The sequence below is a fragment of the Anguilla rostrata genome, chromosome 11 (assembly GCF_018555375.3).
Source record: "Anguilla rostrata isolate EN2019 chromosome 11, ASM1855537v3, whole genome shotgun sequence".
Taxonomy (NCBI): Eukaryota; Metazoa; Chordata; class Actinopteri; order Anguilliformes; family Anguillidae; genus Anguilla; species Anguilla rostrata.
The window spans coordinates 34,911,630-34,931,561 of NC_057943.1; the positions used below are offsets into that span (position 1 = coordinate 34,911,630).

The following is a 19,932-nucleotide window of genomic DNA, read 5'->3' on the forward strand; positions in this document are numbered from 1 at the left end:
CAAATTAGCTTCTCCAAGAAAAAAGTGTAATGTTAACTTAATGATTTTTTACAAATATACAAAGAAACTGACATGTATAACACCTGGTCGTTTAACCATTGCAATTAAAGAATAGAAAATCCTGGTCACAAGAATCCGCCGGTGGACTGGGCATAGACATAACAAGCTGCGACTCGTGCGCGTAACTTCTGTTAATTACGCGTCCGCTCCCTTCTTGTTGTAAATCAGGCATGCATAATCGCGAGTTCGGGGTGTGGTCTTGGCGAGAAGTTACGACCAAAGAAAGTGTTTGAGTTATATAGTCAGTTAATTGCAGGTAGAGGGAATCACAGCACGTTTATATTCCGGACGCAGTTGAACAAACGGAGATGGCGAGTAGCCTATTGATGTTTCAATCTCGGCTGAGTATCTTTTATTGCCAGCAGTGTGAGGCAGCGGTTAGCCTAATTTGCTACGATGATGTTTGGAAGTTCCTGTTTGGTACAAACCAACTCTTGTTCCCTTGAGCTTTTGTTCCAGTTGATGCAGGCCTAGCCTACTATAGGCTGTACTGGATAAAAGAATGATGTGGAATGCAAGTTGCTTTGGCGTAGCCTACAGTGAGTAGCCACGAATAGGCCAACAGGTTATCAAGATATACATCATGGAATATGAAAACGCAATTTAGATACATTTAAGTATAGCAGGCTGGCCTAGCTATCGTTTCACTGACTAGGCTACATTCACAGTTCTTCGGTGTTATATTTTGGTATATTTATTTTATTTTTATTTTTTGCTGTGTTCACGTTAAAGCTTTTGTGTAGGCTAGTTTCCGGCTGCCGCAATAAAATATAAATACGGATAGAACCGCATAAAACAGGGAGACTACGAATAAAAACCGCAAGTGCGTCCTCTTTAAGACCCACCATCTTCAACAAATTCTCCCGTGGGTTGCCATGGCGACGACTTACGGGGCCGAATATACGAGGTCATTTAGCGCTTTCTTGTAAAATGGTGTGTAATGTATAGACCTTGTTTGAGTCCAGGCTTCGCTTTATCGATCTGTGTTTAATGAAAGTTAATTATGGCATCATTTAATTAATAGAATCCCATCTCTGTTTATCGCCTTCTTGCCTCTTCCATTAATAAAAATGGGTATTCTGACCAAGGCATCAATCACTCAGCGCTAGAAAACGTGTGTGCGCGTGTGTGCGTTTAATTCTTTCTGATTCGTTGCATGTAATAGGGGCATCTAGTGCCTTCTCTGAAAATAACGGTGATTTACCATTTCAACTGTAGCCTAATTGAATATGCTAGTATCAGATTTATACATCGGGTTTTGAGCCGAGTCTAGTCTATTTGGAAATTAGCCAGGGTAAGTGTTTGGGTGTGTCATAGAGAGCTGGAATCAGTTGGGTTGATTTTTAATCAAATCACGTACTCCTCCTTGCTTTTTCTTTTCCCCATTTCATGACTGCAAAAGCCCTGTATACCTTCAAAGGTGCGCGTCTACGTGCGTGTTTGTGTGCGCGCGTTCGTATGTTCGCGCGCACACGTGAGTATCTGTTGCGAGCTTGCGTGCGTGTGTGTCGGTGCTCATTAGCGTCTTATAGCTGTGTGTGTCCAGTTTCAATACTTTATAGTGCAACAGACTATAGGCCTATTTGACGCGCGGAGATTAACGTTACCAAGGAAGCAGAAGTTGAGGCAGCTGTCGAAGCGGCAGCATTGAAAACTCTGCACCCTAGGTGTGAAGGCTAGGTTGAAATCTCTGCACCCCAGGCTTGTAAGCTAGGAGAATCAGTTCAGCTGAAGCATAAACTTATTCATTGGAAGCTCCCTTTTTGCCAAACACGGCAGCGTTCTGTTTGTTCACGACCAATAATTGAAATGGTCAGAGTCCGATTTAGCAAAACTAGTTCAAAGTTTCGTATTCGTGAGGTGGCATGCTGCTACATTAACTTAAGCGTTGGACGGATGAATCCACAAATCAGCAATCACATTTTAATGATCTGCACAAAATCATATATTGTCAAATATCTATAGTTCTAAACGGCTCAACTTAGTTTCTTGGCTACATAGTTTGGTCAGAATTTCTGTTGTGTACTTTCAAAAGCACGAGTTGAGTTATTTTCTGCCAGGACAAAAATGAAAAGGCTTGTCCTTTCGTATTTTAGCTGCTAATTGATGTTCTTCACTGGCACAGAAGGGGACAAGGGTCACACTTGCAGTAATAGCCACAATTATGCAGTAAATCAGCTCTTACGTACCCATAATTATTTTTGAGCAAGCGTGTGTGTATAAACGCTTCACCGTGCCGCGCAGCAAGCCGAATATATAGGCTATAATAGACATCTATATCAAAGCTGTGCTGCAGCAGATCCGTGGTGGTTCACACTCGGTCAGTGTCAAGTACAATGGTTTCTACATCCCAATTCGATACCTTTCGGCTATTTTGGATACGCTTCGCTGACTCATGCGCATTCAGGGCGCGGCCGGGGTGTAGATGAGGCGTGACTCCACTGTCCAGCTGCGTCTCGACCGGTGACACTATCTTGCCTGTGAGACAGAAAGCGACTACAGAGTGGGAAGAACGAGAGATTGGGAACACGGCACCAGTCTCAGCGTTTCTGAAGCCTATGATCTTATCCAAATCTTATAGGACAAGCTCTAAGGACAGTCAGTTTGAGGTCGAGGGAATTCAAATGAAAAGAATCCATTACTACAAGCCAGGGACCACTAGAATTCACGACTATGCATGTGACAGGCAACAGTCAATAAAATAGAATGCTAATCAGTAGGTCTATAGGCTACCTTCTTTCGCAAAGGACAGGTCACGGTGTCAGCCTAGTTGTTCAATCATATCTCAGGAGGAAATGCGCTAGATGGTGTCCATCGTTTGACTCAATAAAACGTGCCGTGGCACGCTGCGAAGCGTCCTCCTGGCCGGTGCTGCGAACTATGGTACGTGAGCACCCTCTGTTGATCATCGGGGTCATTGCAAGATAATAGCAATCTCCATAGAGAGATCAACATTGGTTGAAAACAAGAAATTTCCTCAGTATATACGATTTTGCCAGTATATCTACTGCAGTTTGTTCACCCACCAATTGCGTGTCAGAAATAAATAAACAAGACACATTATTACGTTTAACATTTCTTTATAAAATCAGCATTAAACGAAGGTGAATAAAATGGCACAATTAACAAACGTAAAATGAAAGCCGAAAAGGTACACAAGACTAGGCTGTGTTTGAGAGACGCGTGGGAGGTCTGCTCCCGTCCTCCCTCTAGCGGACGGGACAGGCGGTGCTGTTTATCACACTCCACAGCCCTCTCACACTTACTGCAGCTGCCAAAACAGGTCGAAGGCACATTAGAGCGAGAAGTGGAAATGCTTGAGGGAGGAGGGAGGGAGGGAGGGAGGGGGAGGGGGAGGGGTGGATAAGGGAGAGGGAGGAGAGGAAGGTAGGGAGAGAATTCACAGCAAATTTAATTGACTTTACTTGAGTATACTTACAATGTCAAGAAAAAAGACTGACAGGGTTGTAAACCCATTCTACAGTTCAAAACTAGTGCACTTGTTCTAAGGAAAATGACACAATGATGTCAACACCAAAACTAGGGTCTGGCACTTATACAAAACTAAGAATAATACTTTATCTTTCTCAGAAATAGGCAGGAAAGAAAAGTTTTAAAACAATTAAAATACCGCCCCCCACCCACCCAAAAACAAAGACCAAGTAGAAAATTGTGTGGCCTGTGACTGCAAAAATATGTGTCTGTGCCAGTTAAGGTCTCCATGTTGCTGTAGTTACAGTACAATCACTCTCAGTAATAATATGCAGAGTGAAACCTGATTTTAAACAATACATTTACATATTTCAACTTTGCACTCCACTCAAGTCATCTGTCACAAATGGCAAATTGAATGCATTAGTAAATACCAACAACCATACATGGCTGTGCTCCATGAAACTACCTATGGCTAGCCTACTACACAAAGGATCATAAAACAGGTGGTCCTGGGCTGTCCAATACCACACGTATTTGCTTTGTAATTTAGATAAACTTGTAATCTGTTTTCAATACCAATACCGTTGGCATTGTTCCCATAAGAGCTACATCACTCAAATCGTCACAACGAGCTATGTACAAACACTAACGAGTAATAAATCATTTATTAAAATCACTGAAAGGGTGCGGGACAGGGTGCTTCGCCGCCTGACTCTACTTTTGGGGAATTTTGAGGACGGGATGATTCAGAACGGGGCGTGCAAATACCGGAGCCCCCAAAAATCTCACAGCGCCGCGTGTGACTCACGTCCCGATCTGGAGCCTGCTCCGCCTTCGTCAGTAAGATTTACGGTGCCGGTCAGGCCTGGGGGCTCCGAAACCTTTTTAACCCGAAGCCCCTGAACAGACCACCCCTTCGCTGAGGCCCTCCACCTCAATAAAATGGTTAATGTTTGCCACCTTTGTCCAGCGCCCACCACAGGCTGCGCCACAGCGACTGTATAACCACGCTAGCGCGTTTAAAAAGGTTTAACTCGCAATGTATCTATATCACCGATCTACATGAGACACGTCTATTTAGCACAGCGTGACTAATTATTCAAATGATCGCAACTTTACCAAGGACTCCGTATGGAAACCTCATCAGCAGTGGAGAGATTTCTGCACGTTTCTATACAAGTAGTGAGTGTGGATAAAAAATCTCCTAACTGGGCTGCAAACTCCAGAAAGCTGTACTTAAAAATGTCACTGTCCTCGTTCTTAAAGTGAGGCAGCTAAATCTCCCCAGATTGTACAAATTTAAAGTGTTGCATCTTTCCTCCTTGCACAACATTGTGAAATTTAGCAGGTGCTAACAGGCAAGCGAAACGTGTTTGAAGTCGCTAGGTTTTTGCAAAGTTAAGGGCGAGGCACCTTTGACTGAATTTTAATTAAGGCCCGCACGCTCATGGTTCTGCGTGCCTGATGTTTGGAGAGCTCAGGTCTCTCTGAAGGGTGGGCCCTGCAACAGAATATTAAGTGTTTTACCTTTAGCAACCGATCCTGAATCATAATGACAGTTCCACTCTAAATTAGGGTCATCTGCCCTTAAAGTCTTGAAAGCCTTTCTTCCGATAGGCTGAGGAGGGAGCGATGTCACAGTAGAAGGGAGAGTCTCCAGCAGAAGACTAGTCAGTACTGGACTGTCTCCCATTATGCATACTTGTGTTTTGCATACTTCCAAACTCAGTAGAACATTCAACATAACAGCTGAAATGTACTTAATAATATGAGAGAGCTAAAGTTTGCTTCAATTTCTGGTACATTTGGAACACACTTGAAAGCATCATCACTAGTGACAGACTATCTTTGACCTAACCAGAAAAACAAAAGTACTGCACTTGTACTAGTACTTGATTGGTTACTGGCATCAATATAAATGTTTCACTAGTAAATGTTTCACCAAGTAACTACAGCAACCAAGTTAAATATCTAATTAGTCAGAATGAACTAATTACAGTAGATGAGCGATTCAATGTTAGCTGAAGTTTGGCCAACACCAATATTTTTAGCTACCTCAGAAAGTTTGTGAAAAAAAGTGTAATTTATTATCTGGTTAATTGTGTGGTTTGTCTTAAGTGAACATCACTACTAAGCTGTAGGACACCAATAATAATATTAATAAAGCTGGGCTGATTGGTTAGCTCAACCTGGCTTTTATTTCCTATTCTGAAAAACTTACTTAAAAAAGCAAAAAAAGAAAACAATTATAGATTTATAAAGCATCAAAAGCTCACAAAAATCTCATTTATTGTACAAATTCCTCCCCTTTTGTCAAATGGCTTTTCTTAGCATGAGAGTTTGACAGTATAAAGAGAGGATAATTAGCAGCCAACTCCGACATGCTCAAAGTTGGACGTACAGTACAGATACCACAGAGCCTTACTGTTCTTCCCTTCCCCCTAAGGCCACACCCTTTCTTAGAGGGCGGGGCTTCACGGAGCCCCACCCATCCTCACTGTCTCCAAGTAACACTGATATTAATTCCCCCTTTTCTGCTGCAGAGCTGGAACCAGGCTGGCCCCTCCCTCGGAGTTTGAGTGCAGGTTGGGCTTTAGTTATGGTTACCCCTTTAAGGTGTGACATCACAAATATGTGATTAGAATGTTCTTAGCCGAACATTCTAATGCTGATGTAACAATCACCAGAATACTGAATTTTAAAAACACATTCCAAAAACACAACTCTTCAAAGGGGTAATTCCTGTTGCTGGGTGGGACACTCTTACTGGGACTGACCTCAAATTTTAAATGCAAGCTTCATGGGAGATTGTTCAGACAGAAAGGTAGAAAGCTTTGTGCTGCCATCACCGGTCACAGCTAGCGGCCAAAGACAGATGAAAGTAAGACGGAGGTCCGTTTTATTTTTCTGTGAATCCCCTGCTCAGCACCACAGTGGCAGATGGAGGCGTTTGGTGGATGCTGCGTGCCACAGGCCTGTACGTGGGTACTAACAATGGAAAAGCTACTGCTCTGTCCCAAGCCAAGAACGTTACCTCCTCCCACTAGCCTGGTTCCACATCTACAGTCTGTGCTATTAAAACACATTAATTTGGCAAAATATAACCAGATATTGCGCGTACACAAACACACACACACACACAAACACACATACTTGCATACATACACACATACACATTCACATACAAACACAAAAGCATACACACATAGACATTCGCACAAGCACACAGACCCAGGTGCACACACACGCAGACACAGGCGTACAAACACGAGAACAAAAGCTCATTAACACACACACCTGCCCACCACACACACACACACACACACGCGCTCTCCAAGACGCAGATCGCACGTTTGAGCATGAAATCTCATTGGGCGACGTCCTTTCGCGGGTGTTTGCGTGGCGTCCGTATTGCTCCACGGCGACGGAGGCACTTCAGCCCGGCTCGGGCGTCGCCGGCCGCCTCGGACCGGCTCTCCGCCCGCATCGTTTGCGCCGGTTAGAATTCGGTGAGACCCGAGCACCGGTGAGCCACAGTCAATGAGCCACCTCTGAGGAGAGTTTAACGGATGGACACAGCTGGCTGCGGTATGGCTTGTCATTGAGGTGGCCAGGTTGTACGTTTCTCCCCGAGCTCACGAGAGACAATGAGTCCCAAAGTCTCTGTGGATATGGCTCCTTTCTGGCATGTCTGTGGACAGCTACGGTTGGGTCCTTAAAAAGGTAGCCCTGAGTGCGTTTATGTGTTATGATATTTTGTGCAGATCTCCTTGTCCAATCACGGAAACTTGTAAATGTGCAAGCGTATGCACGCTGATTGTAGTATGTGTACAGTTTCGTGGGTGTGACTGTGTGTCTACAAGTGCATGCATTGTGTGCCTGTGTGTGTGTGTGTGTGTGCCTGTGTGCCTGGGTGTATGTGTGTGTGCCTGTGTGTGTCTGTCTGTGTGTGTGTGTGTGTCTGGGTGTGTATGTGCCTGGGTGTATGTGCGTGTGCCTGTGTGTGTGTGTGTGTGTGTGTGTGTATGTGTGTGTGTGTGTGTGTGATTCTGCATTGATTCCTCCAGAGACTGCAGCCACATTCTTGTGCTGCCAGCACTTACGGTGCGTAGGCCACTTCACACCAGGGCCTGGACACTGGACACTGAACACTGGACACTGCCTCCAGCATGGACAGCATGGCCGTACAGGTACGCCCCGCGTCCCGAACGCGTCAGCGATACTGCCCCTCCAAGAACAGAGCAGCAGGGGCAGTTCCAGGAGGTAAGGAGGGGAGGTTCACAGGGAGGGGGAGGGGGGAGGGTTATGCAACTGTCATTTCCCACAGTGAGAAAGCCTCGTGTGTCACAGTAAAAACAGCTTCATTTGGCATGGAGAATTTGGCGTTTGAGAACATTTCAGCCAATGAGAGAGAAGCACTCCTCCCTCCAAATCTTGAGCATCTCCCTGATTCAGAATCAGTGATGCGTTAGCAATTCAGGACCAGTGGAGGTCTGCCAGTTGTAAATTGCTGGGTTTTTTTCTCTCCTCCTCTATCTCTCTTTATCTCTCTGTGTCTCTGTTCTGGGACATTCTTTAAAGGAGAACATGAGAATATACAAAAACCATAAATGACAAATACAAAACAAAAATATAAAGATATATAGATAGAGAAATATATGGAGTGTATACATATGCCATAAGAAGAAAGAAAAAAAAACAATTAAAATGCTACATGAAAATTGTTTTTAAAAAGCATCGACAACAAATGGGCCACCGCGTCCACTTTGTCGTTTCATTTTTCGTAATTTTGTTTTTTAAAAAACGGGGGGGAAAAATAGGACATGCCATTTGCATCCCCCTGCTGGCCACCCTGAAGCACTGCACCCTGAAGAGGACCCTGTGAAAACGGCAGCCCGCCTGCACTCGCCGCTATGGCTGGTGTTTCTCTTTTTTTTGGCATCTCCTTTCGCTTCTATGTACACTAAAAAAAAAACAATAACAACACAGAGAGAGTGACAGTCACTGTCATCTAAAGAGGCCTCTGTTCTTTTTCCATGAGATTCTTCCCTATAGTTTGGTCTGAATCACAAGTTTGTGATATTTTCTGTTTTGTTTGTTTTCGTTTCTTTTTTTGTTTTGTTTGTTTGTTTCTTTCTTTTCTTACGAGAGACTGGAGGGATCGTTTCGAGGGAACGTTCGGCCGCTCACTGGCCCCGCCCCGCGAGGGTCTTCCTCGGCCACTCGGGGGCGGACGCCTCGCCCGCCCAGTTCTCCCCGTCGCTCTCCGCGTCGCGCTCCCTCTCCTCGTCCGCCCCGTCGTCGTCTTCGTCCTCGTCGTCCTCCTCCGGCGAGAGCTCGCCGCCGTTCTCGGCGGCGCCGCGTTCGCCCTCCCCCCCCCCCTCCCCCTCCTCCTCCTCCTCCTCCCGCTCCTTCTTGATGGTGACGGGCGGGGCCGGGGGCGGAGCAGCGGCGGCGGCGGCGTCGCCGTTCTCCGGCTGGTCCTCGAAGGCCTCCGGGTTCTCCAGCATCTCTCGGATCAGCGGGGGCATGGGTCCCGGGATCTCCATCTTCAGAGTGACGGCTCTCTCTGCTCCTGCACGGGCCGAGCGCAGCCGGGGGAGAAACCAAATCAACAAAAATCACCCAATCAAATTTTATTTGTATAGCGTATTTTTACAGCAGTTGTCACGATACGCTTTACAGACAACCCTGCTCCTAAACCCCCACAGGAGCAAGCCTACGGCAACAGTGGCGAGGAAAAAAGGGCTGGTCTGAGTGACGCCACACCGAGGAGTGCTAAATTTAACATTTTTCACGGTGCTTCAGCAACAGGGCTCTGCGAGCCGTTGGCTATTCAGCCTGCGCTGCTTCAGCAAACACCCAGCGGTACGAGTGGGTAAAATGTACACCATGGGCTGCCAGTCATCCTGAAAGGGAGCATTTCTAAGTATCTTTGTATTTAGTGTGCAGTACTAACCTAGCCTTCCTTTGTATTTAGTGTGCAGTACTGACCCAGTCTTCCCAGTATTTAGTGTGCAGTACTGACCCAGCCTCCCTGTATTTAGTGTGCAGTACTGACCCAGCCTTCCTTTGTATTTAGTGTGCAGTACTGACCCAGCCTTCCTTTATATCTAGTGTGCAGTACTGACCCAGTCTTCCCAGTATTTAGTGTGCAGTACTGACCCAGCCTTTCCTGTATTTAGTGTGCAGTACTGACCCAGCCTTCCTTTATATCTAGTGTGCAGTACTGACCCAGTCTTCCCTCTATTTAGTGTGCAGTACTGACCCAGCCTTCCCTGTGTTTAGTGTGCAGTACTGACCCAGCCTTCCCTGTATTTAGTGTGCAGTACTGACCCTGCCTTCCCTGTGTTTAGTGTGCAGTACTGACCCAGCCTTCCCTGTGTTTAGTGTGCAGTACTGACCCAGCCTTCCTTTGTATCTAGTGTGCAGTACAGACCCAGCCTTCCCAGTATTTACTGTACAATACTGACCCAGCCTTCCCTGTATTTAGTGTGCAGTACTGACCCAGCCTCCCTGTGTTTAGTGTGCAGTACTGACCCAGCCTTCCTTTGTATTTAGTGTGCAGTACTGACCCAGCCTTCCCTGTGTTTAGTGTGCAGTACTGACCCAGCCTTCCCCAGTGTCTGAGTGCTACACTGACCCTTGGTGCTGATGCCGCGGAGGTCTGTGATCTTCATCAGCATGCGGGGGAACATGTGCGGCTTGTTGGGCCGGCGACGGCGTGCGTAAATCTTCAGGGCCTCTAACAGCGGCTCCTGCAGCTGGTCCACACGCTGGGGCTCCTCCAGGTCCATCCGGTCTGAGGGGAAAAACAGGAATAAACGCCCACTCACGCACCAGAGTATAAACACCCACTCACACATAGGGGAATAAACACCCACTCACACACCAGAGTATAAACACCCACTCACGCACAGGGGAATAAACACCCACTCACACACCAGAGTATAAACACCCACTCACACACAGGGGAATAAACACCCACTCACACACAGGGGAATAAACACCCACTCACACACAGGGGAATAAACACCCACTCACACACCAGAGTATAAACACCCACTCACGTACAGGGGAATAAACACCCACTCACACACCAGAGTATAAACACCCACTCACACACCAGAGTATAAACACCCACTCACACACCAGAGTATAAACACCCACTCACACACCAGAGTATAAACACCCACTCACACACCAGAGTATAAACACCCACTCACACACAGGGGTATAAACACCCACTCACACACAGGGAATAAACACCCCAACTCCACACACAGGGAGTAATAACCCCACTCACACATAGGGGAATAAACACCCACTCACACACAGGGGAATAAACACCCACTCAAACACCAGAGTATAAACACCCACTCACACAATTAAAAAACAAACTGCCTGTTGTGTAAATTTAAGAAATGAATATCCTACCGCACATTTGAGAATAAAAACCAGTGACACCAAAGCATGAAAGACACTGATCCCAAAAGCACTGCAGTCGTCTGATCTCAGTGCACAACCCACGGCATCCCCGAGCAGTGCAGGCCGCAGTACCTCCGCAGATCAGGCAGATGGCGCTGAGGAGGCCGGTCTCCGTGTCGTCCATCTCCAGGGGCAGCAGCTGGCCGGCGAAGGCGAAGACCAGGTCGGTGAGCGGCCCGAAGCCGGCGTTGTGCATCTGCGTGCGGTTGAGCGTCAGCCCGTCGGAGAAGGTCATGGTGTCCTGTTCGGGGGTGTAGCGCGTGCAGATCCGCAGCATCTGGGGGGCGAGGGGGGGGAGGGGAACGGAATCACGCTTACCGAACACTGCTAATATTATAAACACTGCTTAGTTTCAACTGATCAAAAAATGAATACATCTCATAATAATGCTACTAATATGTATTATTATTATTATTATTATTATTTTATTAATAATAATACTGTTTATTAATATTTATTATTATGCTAACTATTACTGATTGTGCTGTATACTATGTCTGTCCACTGGGTGGCACTGTGGCCTCATCTCTGACAGTGGAGTCACTTTGATGCCCAGTTGTGATGTCAGTACAGACATTCTACTTCCTGAACAGATATTCAGCTTTGATTGCTCAAATGAGCAATCAATCTCTGGCAATAAGTTAGAAATGATCTCTGATTTGCTGGATCCTTGTGAATTTGTCTGAAAAGGGTGTAGACAAAGTCGGAACATCCGCAGCCAACAGCACAGCACCATAATCTCTTCTTACCAATCTAAACCTTAATAACACATACAATGTGGAGGCCAGAAAAGAAGAGGGAGTTGACTATCTGGTCACTATTTAGAGTATCGGTGGTGGTGCAAGCAGAGCAGCTAGTATGGGACAGAGGGAATGCTGGGTACCAGGATGTCCAGACAGGCTGATTTGAGGAGGGTGATCTGGTCAGCAATAGTGAGGGAGGTGAAGCCAGGCAGCCGCTTGGCGAACTCCACAATCTTGATGATGCACTTGGTGGAGAGCTCGCTGAACTTGTCCCAGAGGCCCAGGTCCAGCTGGACCCGATGGTCCGAACTGGAGTTCTGAGGAGAGGAGAGAGCGGTGAGAGGCGCATGTTAAAGTATCTTTACTGCTGTACAACATTATTATACACTCATCTGCACTGGAAATACTTTATGGTTTACTATATGTGGGTGTGAGTGATGTGTTAGAGAGTTTGAGTGTGTTAGTGATGTGTGTGAGTGTGTGAGTGATGTGTGTTAATGTGTGAGTGATGTGTGTTAGTGTTTGAGTGTGTGAGTGATGTGTGTTAGAGTGTGTGAGTGATGTGTGTTAGTGTTTGAGTGTGTGAGTGATGTGTGTTAGTGTGTTTGAGTGTGTGAGTGATGTGTGTTAGAGTGTGTGAGTGATGTGTGTTAGTGTTTGAGTGTGTGAGTGATGTGTGTTAGTGTTTGAGTGTGTGAGTGATGTGTGTTAGTGTGTTAGAGTGTGTGAGTGATGTGTGTTAGTGTGTTAGAGTGTGTGAGTGATGTGTGTTAGGGTGTTTGAGAGACTCACGGTGGTGTATTTGCCCAGTTGACACAGTGAAGGGCACGTCTCCTGGTGTGCTTTGCTAACTTTGTTCACCAGCTCCTCCAGCTCCCCACTCAGCTCGTAGCTCTCCGGCAGCACGGCCTCCTCCTTCACATCCTTCTTCTTCTTATGTCGTCTCCAGTGAGAAAAAGCCTTCATCCAGGATTATATCATATTACATAGCATTGCCCAAAAACTTTATTTTAATGTTTTATTCAGCTCATGAATGCATCATGAGTCCAGTTCCCCGCTCTCTCACCCTCCCCCTATCTCCTTCCTCTCAGGATATCCAGTTATAGCCAAGGCACAATGCTGTCTCCCAGCACACACACACATACACATGCATACACATATACACGCACATATACACACACACACACACACACATACGTACATATACACGCACATACACGCACACGCACACACATACATATACACGCACATACACACACACACAAACACTCGCAAACACCCTTTCACAAATTAATTTGCACACATGACTCCTGGAGGTTCAGGCCAGCATGTCAGATACACACTGACATCACTTCCTCAGGCTGCACACACATGCTGACATCACTTCCATGTATAATACTAGGCTGTCTGCACAGCCTAAACACAACCTCAGAATTTCAGGCCAAACTGCACAACTCAACACCCCTGAAAACTTATCAAACACAACGCACTGAAACCTTATCAACACAGCGCACTGAAACCTTATCAAACACAGCACACCTGAAACCTTATCAAACACAGCGCACCTTATCAAGCACCTGAAAATGAGACCAAAATGGAGCGAGAGAAACAGGAAGGAGGGGGAGGGGGAAAGAGAGAGATTCTTTCCTAGATATCACAGGGAATCTTTCAAAAGTCATCCTGCTCCACTGTGCAAGAACAGCGGCAAGTCACATGACCAGGCATTCATTTATTTGCTGACAGGACTCTGTTATCTCTGGTGACATTCATAATTTCCATTCTACACATTATTCATTTATTCAGTTGCATTTATCTAGGAAATTCAGGTTAAGACCCTCAGGGTACAACTGCAATGTCCCACCCTAGGATTCAGACCTGCAACCCTCCGGGGTACAAGTCAGGTTTCCCAACTGTTACTCTATGTGCTTACAGAGAGAATCAGGCCAGTAGGAGGTCTGACTAAATCACTCAGATGTGGAATTTTGGGACAGGCATCCTAAATTCCCTTTTTCACAATACACAAACTAACTATATCCTCTTAAGTTGGTGATATATATTGTTTTGTCAATGTGCCTTCATTCCATTTTAGTTGGCAGACTTATAAATAATTTGAAAACTAGACAATCCAGTCAAAAACCAGGCATCTGGCAACCCTAGTCAGTATATTCCCTGCCAAGGAAGCTTCATTGGGCCTAATGAACGGGAGCCAGTGAGGCTGCCCTTCATGTCCTTTGGAGGCCCAGGCATGGTACACGTTCTCCTGGCCCAGCCTGCTCAGGAAAACCCCAGGCTTTTCGGGCCCGTCTCTCACCTTCCTTGGACATGCCGACCTCGAAGCACTTCTGCAGGCGGCAGTACTGGCACCGGTTGCGGGTGACCTTGTTGATCTGGCAGTTCTTGTCGCGGTGGCAGGTGTACACCATGTTCTTCTGGATGCTGCGCCGGAAGAAGCCCTGGGGGGGTTGGGGGGGGGGGGGGGGACGGAAAGCAAACCGGGGTGGGCGGGAGATACAGCAGCTCACGCCTTCTGTTCACCGGTATGTTGCGTTGCAACAAGGTCGGATTTTATATTTTGTGGCAGGAGCGGCGGAGCGTGGCACCTCCGTAACGGGGGGGGGACGGGCGTTTTCGAGGGGCGGAGCGTCCGGGCTCACCTTGCAGCCTTCGCAGGAGCTGACGCCGTAGTGGTACCCGGAGGACTTGTCCTGGCACACGAAGCAGGGCTTGTAGACCCGCGGCGGGGGCGGCGGAGACGGAGAGCTGGGGACCATCTCCTCCGAGCTGGTGCTCTGGGTCTCCACCGCTGCAGAGAGAGAGAGAGAGAGAGAGAGAGAGAGAGAGAGAGAGAGAGAGAGGTTCTTCATATTATTATTTATTTTTATTATTAGTGACCGTGAGCTTCTTGGAAGCGGGTCAAGGTGCTAGTTGTTCCTTTGTTCTGACTGTAACTAATGGAACGATAAGCACTGTTTTTACTTTACTCAAGATGGACTGGGATTAATCCTGCACTGCGGTCTGACGCTGCTGTTCATGCTATGGGGGCCTGTACTTATAGCTCCCAATTCTATGCAGAAAAGCCTAAAGTAAAAAAACGTTTGAAACAAACTGGTGAAGTCCGCACTGAGTAAGATCACTACTTTCAGTGCCTTTGCCACGAGCGGGTTTTATTTGCGAGCCCAGTGCCTGACGGTAAAGAGAGAAACTAATCAGCCGTAGCATGTCAGAGGAGACCTGTCAATCAATCAGCAGAACCACCCCCCCCCCCGCCCCCCCAACGCTCACCAGGAGGCAGGCTGCGGGGGTAAATATTTAGAGAGATTGGGGAGGGCGTGTGTGCGTGGGTGCTGATTGACAGGGAGACAGAGAGACGGCGGCGGACGAGCCGGGAGGATCAGCGACGGACTGACAGCCGCGCTGATAAGGCAGGTAAACGGTGGGGCGCTGAAGACGCCTCTGCCCCCGGGCCCCCGAAGCAGAGTGCATGTGCTTCTCCTCTCCGGCTTCCTCGTTCCTCTGCTCCCCCCCCCCCCCTCCCCCTCCTCCCCCCTCCTCCCCTCCTCCTCCTCTCTGACATGCCCGTCCTTGTCAGGACCGATCACGTGACCGACAGCAGAGCTATAGCTTATGAGAGACTGACGTCAGCGTTACCTTGAGTCACACGCCGTGCTGCGCACCGCCATTCGCCACAGCGGAATGAGATACTGCTATTAGACAGCTGTTTCACACAATCTCTCGCTCGAACACGCGCGCACACACACACACACACACACACACACACACACAGACGCACATGCTTTCTCATTCCGTGTTTCTCTCTCACACCTACAGTGCTCTCTCTCTCAAACACACACATACACATGCATTTTCTCAGTCCCTGTTCCTATTTCACACACTCTTACACACATACATACACTCACCACAGCATCGCGCACACACAAATACACACACACCACAGCACCATACACACACATACATACACTCACCACAGCACCGCACACACACAAATACACACACACCACAGTACCATACACACACACCACAACACCATACACACACATACATACATTCACCACAGTACCATACACACATACATACACACACCACAGTACCACACACACACACACACACACACACATACATACACTCACCACAGCACCATGGACACACACACACACACACACCACAGCACCATACACACACACATGCATGCATTCACCACAGTACCATACACACATACATACACACCCCACAGTACCATACACACATACATACATACACACACCACAGTACCACACACACACACACACACACACATACATACACGCACCACTGCACCACGGAGACACGCACACACACCACAGTACCACACACACACACACACCACAGCACCGCGCACATGCCTAACGCCTTTTGCACACAGGCCGATGCACTGACTTTCAACTTCCACCCCTGTTCACCCTTCAGACCTCCTCCTCCCCCTCCCCCCTCCACACACACCCTATTTTTCTCCTGTTTCCTGGCCCTAAATTCCACAGCGCAGCCCTGCCAGCTTTTAATAGAGGCCCAGGCTCGTAAGCCGGCCTATAAAGCCGGTCCCAGGGCCCAGGCGCAGTTTCGGGTCTGACTGGAGAGGACTTTATTGGGACCCGGTCACCTTGGGCGGCTATTCACAACGCCAGCTGCAGCCCAGACAAGTAAAAAAGCCCACCGTCATAAAATCGAGAAGGAACGGGAGGCCCTAAAACCCCAACTTTTACTGCCCCCCGAACCCCCTCCCACCGCCTTCAGACCCTCAATGGAAACCACAGAACCAGCCCGAACTTAACCTACACACCCCCACCCCCCCCAACCCCCAAACCCTCACAGCTCCCTCCCTCTCTCACACCAAGGGGTTGAAAAAAAAACAGCAGCCTGGCTTTTTTTTACAAGAGTTGGGAGACTTCAAAAAGAAGAGAAAAGGGGGTATAAATGAAGAATTTAATAAAAACAGGAGGGATAGAGTGAAAGAGGGGAATGAGGGGGACAAAGAGGGCTTTCAGGGCTGACCTGAACTCTCACTGTGCTCTGAACCCCAAAAAAAGAGCCATACTCACATGGCTCTGTACTCATACAAAAATTCATCACAATGATGAGGATGAAGGCGATAGTAAGAAAAATAAGAAAAATCATCACCTATACCACTACTACCAATATTACTATGTATTACTAAAAATGCTAAGAGTGATAACAGGAAAACCCCAATATCAGCGGCAAGTCAGCATCTGTTACAGTCTCCAAAATGATTCCAGACTGCCCTTCTGACTCCTGGAGAGACAGAATTTCCACATGAATGCCATGGCCATTCTTGGGTTGAGTAAAGCACCCGTACGGCACATGAAAATGGTCAATCCTGAGCAGATTTGCGCAAGTGCAAGTTTAAGTGCACGCAATGTTGGTTCGAAGGGGAGCATGCAAATTGAGCAGGCCTGGAAGACTCACGTGGGTCTCAGTGTCTGTCTATAACCCCAGTCTTCCTCTTTGAAAAACTACGCATGAATCACAACATCCTCGCAGAGAACATCGGGCCGAAATAGAATTGCACTTTCATCGTTTTTCTCTCTTCTTTGTTTTACATTACAGGGGCGACGTAGCTCAGGAGGTAAGACCGATTGTCTGGCAGTCGGAGGGTTGCCGGTTCAAACCCCGCCCTGGGCATGTCGAAGTGTCCTTGAGCAAGACACCTAACCCTTAACCCCTAACTGCTCTGGCGAATGAGAGGCATCAATTGTAAAGCGCTTTGGATAAAAGCGCTATATAAATGCAGTCCATTTACATTACTATGTAACAGGGTAACATGTCACTGCCCAGGACCTAAATCATAAGAAATATGAAACACAAAGTTGAACAGCGCGAGTGGGTCTTCTGTCTCATCTCCACTCGTCAGCTTCTCGAAATCCTTTGAATTCGACCATTTCCTGTTAATGCGGGGCCAAGTTTTTTGCCGGGCTCGTCGAAACAGATCGGTTTCACATTTGGTCACCGTATTTAAAACCGTGGAGTGTTTAAAAAATAAACTTTCCGAAAACCCTCAGAGCCTAAATATTTAGGCACCGAGTTTCTGTTCATGCAACCGTAACAGCGAATGAAGCGTTTTGGAAAGGTGTTGAAAGTTCTTTCAAAAATTACCCTGCAGATGAACGTAATTGAAACTCTGTGTGTGTGTGTGAGTGAGTGAGTGGGAGGCGAGAGTATGTGTGTGTGTGTGTGTGGGGGGGGGGGGTGGGGAGGGAGGAGACCCCTCTTTTACTCATGGATACTCAGTAGAACCGACACAAGCCACACAAAGCCCACAGTCTCATGAGCACACACACACACCCCACACACAGACACACACCACTCACGCACACTTCAACCACACACACAGACACAAGCACACACACACAAAAGCCCACACAGTCTCATGAAGACAGACACACACACGCACACACACACACACGCACATTTCAGAACGCGTGATTAGATCTGGCCCTCGGGCTCCCCTGCTCCTGTCTCCACTTACTGGTGTTTAGCAAACAGAGATCAGATGAAACCCGAGACCTCGGCCTTATCTGCGCACAAGCCTGGGACTCGATTTGCATGACAATCCCCCCTCCGGGGCGTCGCTGGCTGCTGACGGACGGAGGGAAGGGCGAGGAGGGGAATGGGTGTCTGGGTGTGTTTGAGGGTGAAGGTTTATCAGCCGGTCGGGCTCACTTCCTGGCAGATACATCGTCTTCCTCCCTAATCCCCCTCTCCCTCAGCGGCTTCTGTGCTACGCGAGCGGCGGAGCTCCGCGGCTACGTGGCCAACGCTAATCCGTCTGTCACACGCAGCGGGGAAGCCTGGGTCTCCTCCGTCCCCCTCTCAGTCTCTCTGCTTCTGCACCTCTCCTTCTCTACCTGTCTCTCTCCATCCGTCTATCTGTCCTGCTCCATCTCACGATACGCTAACACACACCACTTACGCAACGCGCACACAACCTGCCCCGTCTCGCGCTATGCTAACACACAACACACAAACAACAAAGCCCCATCTCACACTACACTGGTACACTACAACTGAACAACACACAAGTAACCTGCCCCATATAACGCTACACCAGCACACTAAAATTACACAACAAACAACCGGCCCCATAAAACACTATAGTAACACACTACAATTACAAAACATACAGACAACAAGTCCCTTGAAACGCCACACTAACACACAACACACCATTTCTTTGTCAGGTCACACTCGTTGAGCCACACGCCAGCTCACACACGCACACGGATGGACGGACGCAAACACACACACACACACACACACACACACACACTGCAGAATGAGCTGCCCGTGTGGCAGAAGCCTCTCTTGTGGGGACTTACATAGCCTACATTTTTTTTTTTAGCATGAGACCCAGTCATGTGGATGAATGTATATGCAGATCTACAGGGAATAAAACCCACAACATTCTGGTTTTTAGCGCTTGTATCAGCTCTATGCCTGGGACTGCCACAAGGCCACAACGAGACGGATTCCCAAGGCTGGATCAGAGCGGGCTGCTGCTGAGATGGAACACTTTGTTACTGCAGGGTTTGTGTGCTGGATCTTACACCGTACATGCATCCTGTATAAGTACGTCCTGTGAAAAAAAAATAAAAGAAGAACTTCCTGTGTAATGTGCATCCCATGTGATGTGATTTGTTTGTTGTTTTGCAAAAGCCGTCGCACAGAACAGTGTATGTCACTCACATGCTGGGCCAAACACAACAAGTCTTTGGCTCTCTCTCTCTCCCTGTGTGTGCGTGAGTGTGTGTCTGTGTGTGATTGTGTGTCTGCACAGTTTGGTGTGGACACCATTCCATCTGCTAGTATCTCGGAATTTGATTTGCAAATTTAGCTGTCAGTTGCTTTCAATATAAAAAATGTGGACTGTACAAATTGTACCAATACACTTATGGTTGTGCATGTGTATGTCCGTGTGTGTGTGCGTGCATGCATGAGTGTGTATGTGTGTGCGTGCACGTATATGTGTGTGCATGTGTTTGTGTGTATGTGTATTTATATATATGTGTGTGTGTATGTGTTTGTATGTGTGTATATGTGTGTGTGTATATATGAGTGTATGTGAGTGTGTGCGCGTGTGTGAATGCGTGCGTACATGTGTGTGTATATATGTGTGTGTGAGTGTATATGTATGTGT

General features: G+C 47.5%; 1 protein-coding gene and 1 long non-coding RNA gene across 4 annotated transcripts in view; both read right to left on the reverse strand.

Annotated features, from left to right (window-relative positions):
• LOC135234715 (uncharacterized) overlaps positions 1-717 on the reverse strand; it is a 35,524-nt gene extending 34,807 nt beyond the window's left edge. Inside the window, exon 1 of one of the 3 annotated variants that reach the window (XR_010324178.1) lies at positions 73-717. This is a non-coding gene — a long non-coding RNA (uncharacterized LOC135234715). The remainder of the gene's footprint in view (positions 1-72) is intronic. The other 2 variants (XR_010324176.1, XR_010324177.1) reach the window with 2 other exon arrangements.
• Positions 718-5,748: 5,031 nt separating this feature from the next.
• Positions 5,749-19,932, reverse strand: part of LOC135234708 (retinoic acid receptor gamma-A-like) — a 27,811-nt gene continuing 13,627 nt past the window's right edge. The window contains exons 2-8 of the mRNA XM_064299571.1: positions 14,381-14,529; positions 14,020-14,179; positions 12,519-12,664; positions 11,867-12,043; positions 11,056-11,260; positions 10,139-10,297; positions 5,749-9,070 (exon numbers count right to left, since the gene is read on the reverse strand). Of these exons, the coding sequence (XP_064155641.1) occupies positions 8,682-9,070; positions 10,139-10,297; positions 11,056-11,260; positions 11,867-12,043; positions 12,519-12,664; positions 14,020-14,179; positions 14,381-14,529 (1,385 nt within the window). The 3' untranslated portion in view covers positions 5,749-8,681. The remainder of the gene's footprint in view (positions 9,071-10,138; positions 10,298-11,055; positions 11,261-11,866; positions 12,044-12,518; positions 12,665-14,019; positions 14,180-14,380; positions 14,530-19,932) is intronic.